We start from the raw sequence: 12,191 nt of genomic DNA, 5'->3' as shown, positions 1-12,191 counted from the left end.
GGCTGGCATGGCAAGCGTTAGCAAGCGGCTTGCTAACGGAATGGTCGAGGCAGCCAGAAACGTTCGGTGGGTTCAATTGGAATTAGACAGGTATATCAGTTCGATACGCCCCCACACGAGAGGGCGGAGTGGTTCGAGCCACGCCGCCCCCTCTGCCATCGCCGTATCAAAAGTACGACTTTTGGTTGAACTCCCGCCCACATCGACAATCGAACACTTTACACACACTGACCGATCGATTCTGCCGCGTAGAAAATGCCGCCGTTGACATATTAATACGAGTACATGAAAATAATTGGTTGAACCGCAGAAACGGCTCTCAAATGTAAAAATAAAAAATAAATAAAAAAGAAACGACGAAAAGGCAACAAAGAGAAGCACGTGACGCTTAATGACGCCGGAAGAATAGCGCGGGAAAAAACGGTCGCGTGCACATGACGTCACGGCCTCGTATTTTGCGCGCCCCGTTGGCGCGCGCGCGCACGTTCTGCTCGCCGGGCGGGAAGAGAGAGAGTCGCACGCGGCCCGTGATCCTGAGGGGCGTCGTGACAAAGTGTCGTTTGAGAAGAGGACAACATTCATCAATGGACGCGACGAACGACGATTGTGCATCACCAAGAGAAGTGTCCAGTCAGAGCCGGAGAAGCGTCGGTAGCGATATCTAGCGTCTCGGTGTTTCCGTTGAGCCGGACTTGCAGCTCGGGCCTTGTCCCTGCAGTCATGGCCGTTGTGCTGGGTTCTGGGGAGCCTGAGGGCCACGGAAGAGCGCTACTTCGACTCCTCGACGAACAGCGAAAGGAGGGACGCTTTTGTGACGTTATGGTCCAGGTATGTGGGGTCCCTGGTCCGTAACGATGGCGCGAGGTGACTTTGTTACCTTGGTTATGGTGTCCCTGATGGAGGAGGAAGGGGCACAGAACAAACGGTTTTATCATCGCTCCGGGTCCAATCGTTACTTTATTTTGATATTACGTCCTTTGTACATGTTGTGTTTGAATTATGATGGAAAATCATGAAACACCCTCAAACTAATCATGTGTGTGCTACATCATATCTCACATACACGCACACACGCACACACACGCACACACACGCACACACACGCACACACACGCACACACACGCACACGCACGCACACACACGCACACACACGCACACACACGCACACACATTCACGCATACTCACATTCACATGCATACACACGCACACACATGCACACACATTCACGCATACTCACATTCACATGCATACACACGCACACACATGCACACACATTCACGCATACTCACATTCACATGCACACATGCACATGCACATGCACACACACACATTCACATGCATACACACGCACACACATGCACACACATGCACACACATGCACACACATGCACACACATGCACACACGCACACACATTCACACGCACACACACATTCACATGCACACATTCACGCATACTCACATTCACATGCACACATGCACACTTACACACATGCACACATGCGCACATTCACATGCACACATGCACACATGCACACATGCACACATGCACACATGCACACTTACACACGCACACACATGCACACACATGCACACACATGCACACACATGCGCACACACGCGCACACATGCACACACATGCACACATGCACACATGCACACATGCACACATGCACACATGCACACTTACACACACACACATTCACATGCATACACACATACACACATGCACACATACACATGCACACGCACACACGAGCAGTTTGCACATTATTTACCAAATGGAAGATGTAAGTCACGGTGCAATAATATGTCATTAATAGACGTATGCAGGTCCATACCATGTAATTGAATAGTTGATGGAAATTCCGTGCAGTACTCATTCATACAGTATGTAATTAATAGACGTACTCAGGTCCATATGATGTAATTAAATAATTGATAGAAGTGCCCCACTGATGCAGTGCCCCCTGTAGGTTGGAGCAGGAATCTGTAATTTATTTTGGATGCCGGCGACAGCTCGCCTACTTTTCAGGAAGGACTTCATGGGATCTTTAATGCCTACCAACTAATACCGGCAGACAAAATAATTGATTGAAGTACCGTACAGTACTCATTTGTAGAGTATGTAATTAATAGACTACTCATACGATGTAATTAAATAATTGATAGAAATACTGTCCAGTCCTCATTCATACAGTATGTAATTAGTAGACATGCTCAGGTCCATACGATGTAATTAAATAATTGATAGAAGTAACCTGCTGATGCAGTGCCCCCTGTAGGTTGCTGCAGGAATTTGTAATTTGTTTTGGGTGCCGGCGAGAGCTCGCCTACTTTTCAGGAAGACCATCGTGGGGTCTTTAACGTTCAGCAACTAATACCAGCAGACAGAACGCCAGTTTAACGTTCATCCGAGAGACGGCACACACATTGATGAGTCACCCTGTCTGTGAAACACCGGAATGACAGTTTTTATGTGGGTCAGGATTCAAACCTAGGCGAGATAGCTTTGAGGCGAGTGTGCGTACCTCTTGGGTTAAATACTCTTATGTTGAACAACCCCAGCCCTCCTTGCATAATATTTAAAACCTAATATACTTGTATGATGTTCAGCCATGGTATTGTTGCGGTTCTGGGAACCGCATCCCTCCAAAGCAAAAGCAACAACATGCAGCGGTCCCAAGACAGTTATTCCATGCACACATACTTTTATCTTTTTTTTTTATACACCACCGGTCAAAAGTTTTAGAACACCCCCATTTTTCAGTTTTTACTGAAATTTAAGCAGTTCAAGTCCAGTGGATAGCCTGAAATGGTACAAAGCTAAGCAGTAAACTGCCAGAGGTTTAAAAAAAAAAAAAGTTTATTTTACCAAAAACTGAAAAATAATGTAAATTTCACAGTTGTTAAACAAACCCTCTGTCTGTGTAAAAGCAGTGTTGGAACAGACTGTGTTGCTACACCCTCTGAAGCATTATTTGGACAATATTGCACTGCAGGAAGTAGTATATTGCTATCATAATGGTGAGAAAGACAATTAACAAAGGAAGACAGACAGACCATTATAACCCTTAAAAGTGTAGGTCTTTCCTTTAGAGAAATTGCAAAGAAGCCAAGGTGTCAGTGAGTACAGTTTCCTACACCATCAAAAGGTACTTGGAAACTGGAGGAAATTCTGACAGGAAGAGTTCTGGCAGACCCAAAGCCACAACACAATCAGAAGACAAGTTTCTGAGAGTCAACAGCTTGCGTGATAGGTGGCTCACAGGACAGCAGCTTCAAGCACGGCTTAACACTGGTCGAAGTAAGGAAGTCTCAATTTCAACTGTGAAGAGAAGACTTCGAGCTGCAGGTTTGACAGGTCGAGTGGAAGATAGCAAAATAAGAAAAAGAGGCTTGCCTGGGCCATGAAGCACCGCCAGTGGACGACTGAATACTGGAAGAAGGTCTTATGAACCGATTAATCAAAATTTGAAATATTCTGTTCATCACGCAGGGTTTTTGTACGCCGTCAAGTATGCGAAAGGATGGTTCCTCAGTGTGTGACACCAACTTTCAAACATGGAGGAGGAAGCGTGATGATCTGGGGCTCTTTTGCTGGATCCAGAGTCGGCGACTTGCACAGAGTGACTCTCAAATTTATCTAACCCTAACAGCCCTCACCCTAACCCCAACCATAACCCTAACCCTAACAGCTCGGCATCCTGAACCAAAAGGGCTACCACAGCATTTTGCAGCGCCATGCAATACCCCCTGGTCTATGCCTGATTGGTCAGGGGTTCATCCTACAGCAAGATAACAACCCAAAACATACCTCGAGGCTATGTCAGAACGACCTTCGAAGAAAAGAACAAGACGGTAGGCTTGAAATCATGGAATTCCGATTCTTTTTTCTACTCTTATTCCTGAGGTAAATCCCAGCCACGTGCGCCCTTCGCTGTGAGATGGGTCCTCAGCGAAGGCCAAGCAGGCATTAAGCCGGACTCCCCTCTGCAGAAATCACAGCCTGCTAAACGCATGTGCAGCAGTAATTTCCACCCACTGGACAGAAAGCGCACCCAACACGACGCCCACGCTGCACGGAACACGTACTGAGGAGATGGAAGAAACGGCACCCTAAATGCTGGAAACTTGCAAAGCGCACGTGGCCGCACCCTATCCAACCCATTTCCAAAGCCCCATCTTATAATTACAAGCCGGTAGGCGACATGGGTGGTCGCTATATAATTGCATACTAGTCATACAGTTTTTGATGGATCGGGCTGAAATTTTTTGACAAAGAGGTTGATTATAGTGCGCATAAAAGTGCAGAAGCCGATTTTTGATTTTCGAAAAATAAAAAATTCGGATTTTTTTCTAAAATTTCAAAGTCCCGTTGCTCGGCAACGGTGGCGTCCATCACAACGGTGCTGAAAAGCATACAACTACATCATGGTATGAACCTACCAGTCAAGTTTCATCAAAATCGGTTGACTCCTCTGGCCTGCAGAGCTGTCCATTACATAGAAACAAACAGACGGACATACAGACAGACGGAAAACCTGAGACTAAGGGTAGTCCAGCGACCACGCAATATCTATCTCCTTCCAATTCGAATCCCCATTTAATACTTGTGTCTCTCCTCTGTTCTAATCTTTTCCCGGAATTCATGATACGGATCAGGGCTGTAGACCCACGCATGGCCCCGGGGTGGTTTATCATCGCACTGTACATGGCACGCTCGATGGTGGGCGGACCCGCGCGCTGGCCATGTGCTTAATGGCGTACCTGCGCACACTGAACGGGGCATGCTCGATGGCGGGCAGACCCGCGCGCTGACCACGTGTACAATGGTGGATTCGCGTGCAACTGTGATACTTTATCATCGTACAGAACAGGGCACGAATAAACCACATCTTTGTTGGGTCTGCGTATGGGGTTACAATAACACCTTACCATCGGTCTTCGCTCACCACGACGGCAGCAATGTTGCCCGCGGACGGCAGACATCCTCCCGCACCTCCGCCTCGATGCAGCTGCTACCAGGCAGAGGTATGCTGTGCAGCCGGATCGCTCAGACCACGTGGCACACCATGGAGCAGCACATTGACCTGCGCCAACCACAGGTCACTGCACGGGGTTTGGTGCAAGGCCATTCATGTCGCGGTGCTCGGAGCGAGACTATTCCACAGCTTGGAACCATCTGGCCGGAAGTGAAGTGGAGCCGCTTCCGGTCATGGTGGCCAGCCCGTGTGCTGGCCGGTGCCCAGCCAGAGCGCCCGATTCGGGTGACGACACCGCTTCGGGTCGTCGCCCCCGCCCTGCACCACCAGATCTATAAAAGGATGGGTCGTGGGGCGGTGAGAGTAGTAGTCGTCGTCGTTCTTGCTCACTCAGTCCTGTCGATTCGTCTTGCTCGTCCTGGCCTGGAATTCATCTTCAACCATTTGTCTTCGACTCCGCCTTTCTGCACCAACTCGTTGCTGACTCTGCCTTCTTCACCACTTCTCCGCCCTTCTCCGCCCACTTGCTTCGGACTCATCCTCTCTCTCCACCCTTTGGCTTTTGACTCCACCCAAGTCCCTCCCTGCACGCACCACGGTTGCATCTCATTCTCTGGACCGAGGCTAGCTGCACGAAGCAAGAGACGACGCGCCAGCTGTCAGGAAGGTATCGCCCAGCAGAGCATCCCCCCAAAACGTATTGGTGGCGCGATCGGGCAATCGCGCAAGGTATTGAGAGACCGTTAGCCGTGTGTGTGTGTGTGTGTGTGTGTGTGTGTGTGTGTGTGTGTGTGTGTGTGTGTGTGTGTGTGTGTGCGTGCGTGCGTGTGCGTGCGTGCGTGCGTGCGTGCGTGCGTGCGTGCGTGCGTGCGTGCGTGCGTGCGTGCGTGCGTGCGTGCGTGCGTGCGCCCTGGCGCCTGTCCTCATTTAGTTGAGAGTGTACAATAATTATATCGGGATAACTACGCTCTGTGCCTGCTTTTGTAAGTTGCTTGTATATTGCCGCACCTCTCACATTTCTTGCTGTCCCTGCTACAGGCAACAATGAACAACATTCACTGTGCCACATATCTTTCCTCGCCTGCCTATTAATACATCCTTTGAAGAAATGTTCCCAGCTCCTTTTTTGTCTGTTCTTTCATTGATCCTGCATGGTCCGAATTCTAACTTAGCCGGGACTTTATACCCAACGATCCGTTCCTTTTAGCCAGTATGTCCTTGGCAGTGTCGCTCGGCTGCATCTGATCCGGTTCGGACAAGGCACACCGAGGGTATGTCCCCCGATAATTAGATCACGTGGTTATTTTTTAGGGAATCGGATTAACTGGACGGAGGACCCCAAGTCACGTGATTGAGTTATTGGCGTTAACGGTCGGTTAGCGACCCGCCGCGTCATGGAATTATCCATGTGCGACGGCCTGCAATTCCCGGGAGTCTGGTGGGAACCCGAGATAGCTTTCCCCCCCTCGTGGTCTTCTCACCCGACTCCCGGCCCACAACAGTATTATGCAACATCTTGCAAGAGAGAGATGTTTCATAAATAAGGAATGTTCGTCATATTCCACTGTATTTCTTTTGTTGTTGTTGTTGAAATATTGAGGCTCATGGAAGAGCAAGGTGACTGATGGTATGAACTGACAGTTGGACAAAATTTGACCCACTGTCGGTTGTTGGACACGATAAGCAATGGAATGAATTAACAGGAAAAGAATAGAGGAAGAAACGGTGCAATCTGCAAGTAAGGGGATTGTGTTAGGAGGGGCCACTGAGATTAATAAAGATTGTGGTTAATGATGGGGGGGGGGTCATGAGATGGCGGTGCACCACATGCTTTGAAGCCACAGAGTGAACGGTGGGATAGGAAAGGCCCAAGAAGGGGGTTGCACATAAGGGACAAGCGAGGGCCAAGAGTGTGGGTGTGCTGTGAGCCTGGACTTTGTGAGTTTAACCAGGAGGAGGTTATTGGAAAAACGTGCACTTTTGTCTCATCGACACTCGAGTTGTCTCGTGTGCCAGGGTTAAGATGAGCTTTTTCAATCATCCGCCCGACTCCAGCCCTGCCTGGTTAAAAACATGTTCAACAACCAACTGACGATGTACACACACAGTCGGCTCGTCCTACCGTTGGTGTAGCGCCGGCAGCCTGAAGGTTATCACAGGAAGATGCTGGCAACGATTGTCTCCTCTTCGTGAAAGACACCGTGGGAATCTTTAACGTCCACCAGACGAATGACAGAAGATGGAACACCGAGCTGAACGTCCATCTGACGTACGGCACACTTCAAAACATCAGCTATGTAGTTAGTTCAGGAATCCAAATCAGATGGGATGGCTCACAGTTGAGTGTTCTAACTTTGACCTGTCCTTCCAACCTCATAATTCAAGCTATCGGCCCATCTTGTGTCAAATCCGATATCCACTACAAACCTTTTTATACTCATTCCTTCTTTCTCTTTGTCCTCCTCACTCATCGTCTCACTCAGTGTACACACCCAGCCCTCTGAAGTTCAGCTCCTGGCCAATCCCTGCCAAATGTATAAAAAGCATGTGGATTGATGGAGCAGGCCGTTGTGCACTCCTCTTCCTCTTTTGAAACGAGCAAAATAGTCAGAAAACCTTGTACAGGACCCTGTATTAAAATAAAAAAAATATTCGTTTTTGGAAGAATTTTTTTTTTACAATAAAACAACGTCTGGTCAAATTTACTTTTCTTGGTCCATGATTGGCTCAGCAATGTCACATGTATTTCACCTCCAATCATGTACCCACATGGTTATCTCCATTGAACCTGCAAGTCATATTTGATGGTTAATGTTGTGTAATTTAATTTATCACGTCCAAATCATTTGTGACATGATGCACCAAAAGGTTGCTGTTTTGTAAAGTTTTTATTAGCATAACTAATTTTAACTTGCAAGCACCGCTATCTCGTAGAACTTGTTCTATCACCATGAAAACCGTCACAAAAATGGCAATAATACGCTCTTCTCATCTTTCCCTCAGGTGGGCCGGGCCCGTTTCGCAGCCCATCGCTGCATCCTGGCCGCGTGCAGCCCATTTTTGTGTCAAAAGTTGGATGCTACGAGCAGCGATGCTACACCTGAGGTCCTCCATTTGGACATGCTCCAGGCAGACGCTTTTGCAGCAGTGCTCCAGTTCCTTTACACGGCACAAGCCGACAATAAGGAAGCCTTGGCTAATGGGGCACACGCCCTCGATGTGGCACTGCCTGTCCCCGCCGACCCACCTGCGATGTCCGAGCTGGAGTCACCAGTGTCTCTGACGCCGTGCATCACGGCCGTGCCGAGCCCCATCTCGCCGAGCCTGTGCAGAAGCCGCTACCCATACAGCATCAGTGAACGCATAAACCGAGTGGGTGGGGCCAACAGCAGGTATGTTATGATCTTGACTTTTGTTTTAACAGCAAGAAATTGTAAAAGTGTTGTAACTGTTTCGTGCAAGGTTGTAATACCTGTTAATTACATCGGTGCATCACAGATTGTGGTGCATCTCAAACAAATGCCATCGATGTACCAACAAAGGGAATTTTCTTTTCGTCGATGCATGTGAAGGTAATGGGATCTTTCGTACATCTTATAAGATTTGTCTTACCTCTCCAACACCTCCCCCACCTCGCCCCCGCCCCCTGATTCCCGTACCCACTTCATGCCCCCTACTCTTTTCCTTTATCGGTTGCTATCTCAAATCTTGGGGAGCATGAGCCATCGCACAGGATGCTACAATCATCATTCATGATCCCTCCTTTTGAAATTTGCTTATCCAAACGATGTTGCATGTGATGAGGATTTGGATTAACCGGTAACTTCGAGATAATTGTAGGAGGGGGGTTGACGGGCATTGAAACATTGTGGCCCAAAAATCATGTCAGGCAATTTGTTTACATCTGAAGAGTTGGGTTCAAGCTTCCTCTAAATTGAGGAGATCGTTTTCACTCACGAAATACACAAAATTATTTGGATATAACTTGTGAAATCATCACCGTCGTAATGACCTTCACTTCTGATGGTAAGCATCATCTTTGAATCTGTACAACGGTTTGATAATCCGTGTGTATAGATCTTTCTCTTCACCCAATTGATATTGTTTAAAACGTGTCTGTTTGCCTGGACCATATGTCATCACAGGTGCCGTGTTCGACGAAGGCCGGCCCGTGTAGGTTGGTTCGAGCAGCATGGAGACGCCGATGATGGATCCGGTTCTTCAGACAACGTGGAGGACAATGTTGCTATTGGACAAACCACGACTCTTGCCGACTTCCCCAGTTGTGGTTCTCCTGAGAATTGCTCCGAGACGGAGATCGCGGCAGAGATTGCTGAAGCCTTGACATCGACAGGGTCCTTGTGCCACATCACTTGCTCTCCTGCTGCTGCAGCAGCTGGAGACTCCTCAAGCGAGCAGGACGCTTCGGACGTTTTTGGAATCGGCTCAATTCCAATTGTGGAACAGGAAGACGAGTCCGGCCTTTCAACAATTTTGAAGGATGGTCTTATCTCGGGGCATCTGGCTCTGCCATCGCTGCTTAGCCCGGAAAATACGGCAGGGAAAGAAAAACGCGCTTTTGCCTGCTCCTGCTGTGGAAAGCGCTTCCCACGTGCTTCCGATTTGCGGAAGCACGAGCGCTCGCATTCAGATGAACGACCTTTTGCATGCCCTTTGTGCCGCCGAGCCTTCAAACACCGCTCGCACCTCAATGACCATGAGCGCAGACACCGAGGCCTGAGGCCTTTCCCTTGTACTTTCTGCCCCAAGGCCTTCGCAAAAGCCTCTGACCTGAAGCGCCATCAAAACACCATGCATGGGACTCGCACGGCCACGGGGATCTCTATTAGTCGCAGAATCTCTCTCGTTGAACCGTTACTCCATCAGATTGTTGGAACGTGAATTCCAGGCCTGATTTCTGTTTGAAGCAAAGTAGGAGTTCCAAGATGCAAATTGTTATTGTTTTCAACCAATTATTCGTCAGTTTGATTATTTCATCAAAGTTTTCCTTACCATCAAGGTATATTTAATTATATTTCTTTGTAAAATTAAATGGTGCCATTGTGTTACAGCATTTGTTTGAAGCGATCAACTCTGGGGCCATCTACTATATTACATAAGTAAGAAATAAATTTGTAACCCCACCCCACCTCTGCACCTTTTCTTGCATCGTTTTTCAGATCGACCTAAATCTGGTTGCACTACTCCCTAGCTTTGTTTCAGGTTGTCACCTTAATTCGCCCTTTCATTTACAGCACTTTCATCACACTTCTCGACAAGTTAGGAATAGGTCCTCCGTTTGCACCTCCACGCAGATACGCTGGAGCACCTTGGCCTTGGCGCACATCTCGTTCCTGTTTTGTGAAAACATCGTGTGTGTGTGTGTGTGTGTGTGTGTGTGTGTGTGTGTGTGTGTGTGTGTGTGTGTGTGTGTGTGTGTGTGTGTGTGTGTGTGTGTGTGTGTGTGTGTGTGTGTGTGTGTGTCTGTCAAGGTGCTCATAAAGGATTCTTCATTATTCCCAGCATGGTTGTATTCCTGGCTCGATGTTAGGAAGTGCTATTGAAGAAGAAAGGGGGAGGAAAGGACAGAGTTGGGGTGGTGGGAGGCAAGGAGCCGGACAGAGACCTGGGAGAGGGGGTTTGAGGATTTGAGGTAAGGAGGGGGGATTAAGGACTTGAAGAAAGGGTTTGAGGACTTGGTCACAATGCGTAGTGCACAATGATTCCACCATAAAGATCTCTGAAAATATCTCGATGTTGGACATTTCACATTCTGGTACAATTTGCTTAAAATAGTTTGTTGTTGCTTCCCGATTACATGATCAAAATTATTCCTTTTTTTGAAATTGAAAGATGCGGAATTTTTCAAACCCTCTTCCACTCCTTCCCCCATTTCTCCCCTCTGGTGAACCCCTAAACCTCCTCATAATAATATTAAGCAAACATCCGTCGATGAATACACTTGTGGTGCAACAATTAATTTAAATACATCACTCTAATTCACAAAACAATCCGATGTAATTAAATTATACGAACTTAAATTATGCATAACATACGAGTACAACTATCTGGAGGTACAAATATAGTTTAATGTGATTAAAAGTAATTCTCAATGAAAACGCTTTTTTAAATTTATTTTTTTATTTTTTTGAATCAAGTCTTCAGGTTGCACTGAAATTTTTCCACATTTGGACATAGTTTGATGTAACGAGGGAGATTGTTTTTTGGTTTTTTTTTTTCTCCAAAGGCGAGGTGCTGCCACAACTCAAGACGGCTCCCTTCCTCAACTTGCATATGCAATATGTAGATGGCTTCTCAGATACCTGCTGTTTATGCAGTTTAAAAATAATAACATGCAACCTATTGGTCCCATGCTCCGTGCTGCTATAAAAGCAACAAAATTTTACAGTTGAATCAACTTTTTCTTGCAAAATGGAGCATTTAGGAATTCTTGTGGTTTGCACAGTGTGTAGAATTTTTCTGCAATGTGTACTGTGAAGGAGCTGCCATCTTTATTTGCAGTACTTGTTAATTAACAGGAAAATGTCAAGGACCTCTCTGCCTGAAATGGAAACTTGACTCATTCGCTTCGCCCAGGGGACAGGAGAGGCCATTGTACCAAGTCTGTGTACGCGTGTGAGTCCTCGCAGATCTACGTTCATACAGATCTTTCTCAGATCTACTGGGATCTACATACCCCGGCAGGGCTCCGCATTGTTCACTTTCTCTTTGTGTTCTTGCACTGGCTTTGCTGTCGTGTACGGGTTGTTTTCACAATCTACGTAAGCCGCCACCAGCACCGCTTGCCGATTTAATCCAGGATATTACAAATGTGAATAATTTTGATTCATTGCAATATAATACAGTATTTTAAATAAGCTGTAATTTTTTTTTCTTTCAATAAATCAAAATTTGCAATTAGTTTCGAACTCCCTGCGAGTGTGTTTCTTTCGGGGTTATTGGTCTACAATTCCACATGGTATTTAAATTGTACATTTTGGGACTTTTTGTGATGAGTATTTTGGCCAGACTTCCTTAAACAAGCAACCTTTTACTTGTGTATCTTGGAATTAGTCTGTTTACAGGTGATGACGCAACCCCAGACTTGGGTGTGTAATGGTTTGATCGTCCGCTCTACGTCTGTGAGGTCAGCGGTTTGAAGTTCAGCCAAGTCACACTAAAGAGTTCGGAAAAATGGTACATAC

General features: G+C 47.0%; 1 protein-coding gene across 1 annotated transcript; it reads left to right on the top strand.

Annotated features, from left to right (window-relative positions):
* Window positions 1-261: 261 nt before the first annotated feature.
* Window positions 262-11,907, top strand: LOC147012709 (uncharacterized). The gene is made up of 3 exons (XM_085853801.1): window positions 262-828; window positions 7,990-8,378; window positions 9,132-11,907. Exons 1-3 carry the CDS (start codon window positions 721-723, stop codon window positions 9,886-9,888), a joined length of 1,254 nt encoding a protein of 417 aa, XP_085709927.1. The 5' UTR covers window positions 262-720; the 3' UTR covers window positions 9,889-11,907.
* Window positions 11,908-12,191: the final 284 nt, after the last annotated feature.

Source organism: Eptatretus burgeri, chromosome 14, assembly GCF_056783735.1.
Source record: "Eptatretus burgeri isolate ZD-2024b chromosome 14, Ebu_testis_v1, whole genome shotgun sequence".
NCBI lineage: Eukaryota > Metazoa > Chordata > Myxini > Myxiniformes > Myxinidae > Eptatretus > Eptatretus burgeri.
Note: the sequence above shows the minus strand (reverse complement) of the source record. Positions and strands in the feature narration are given on the sequence as shown.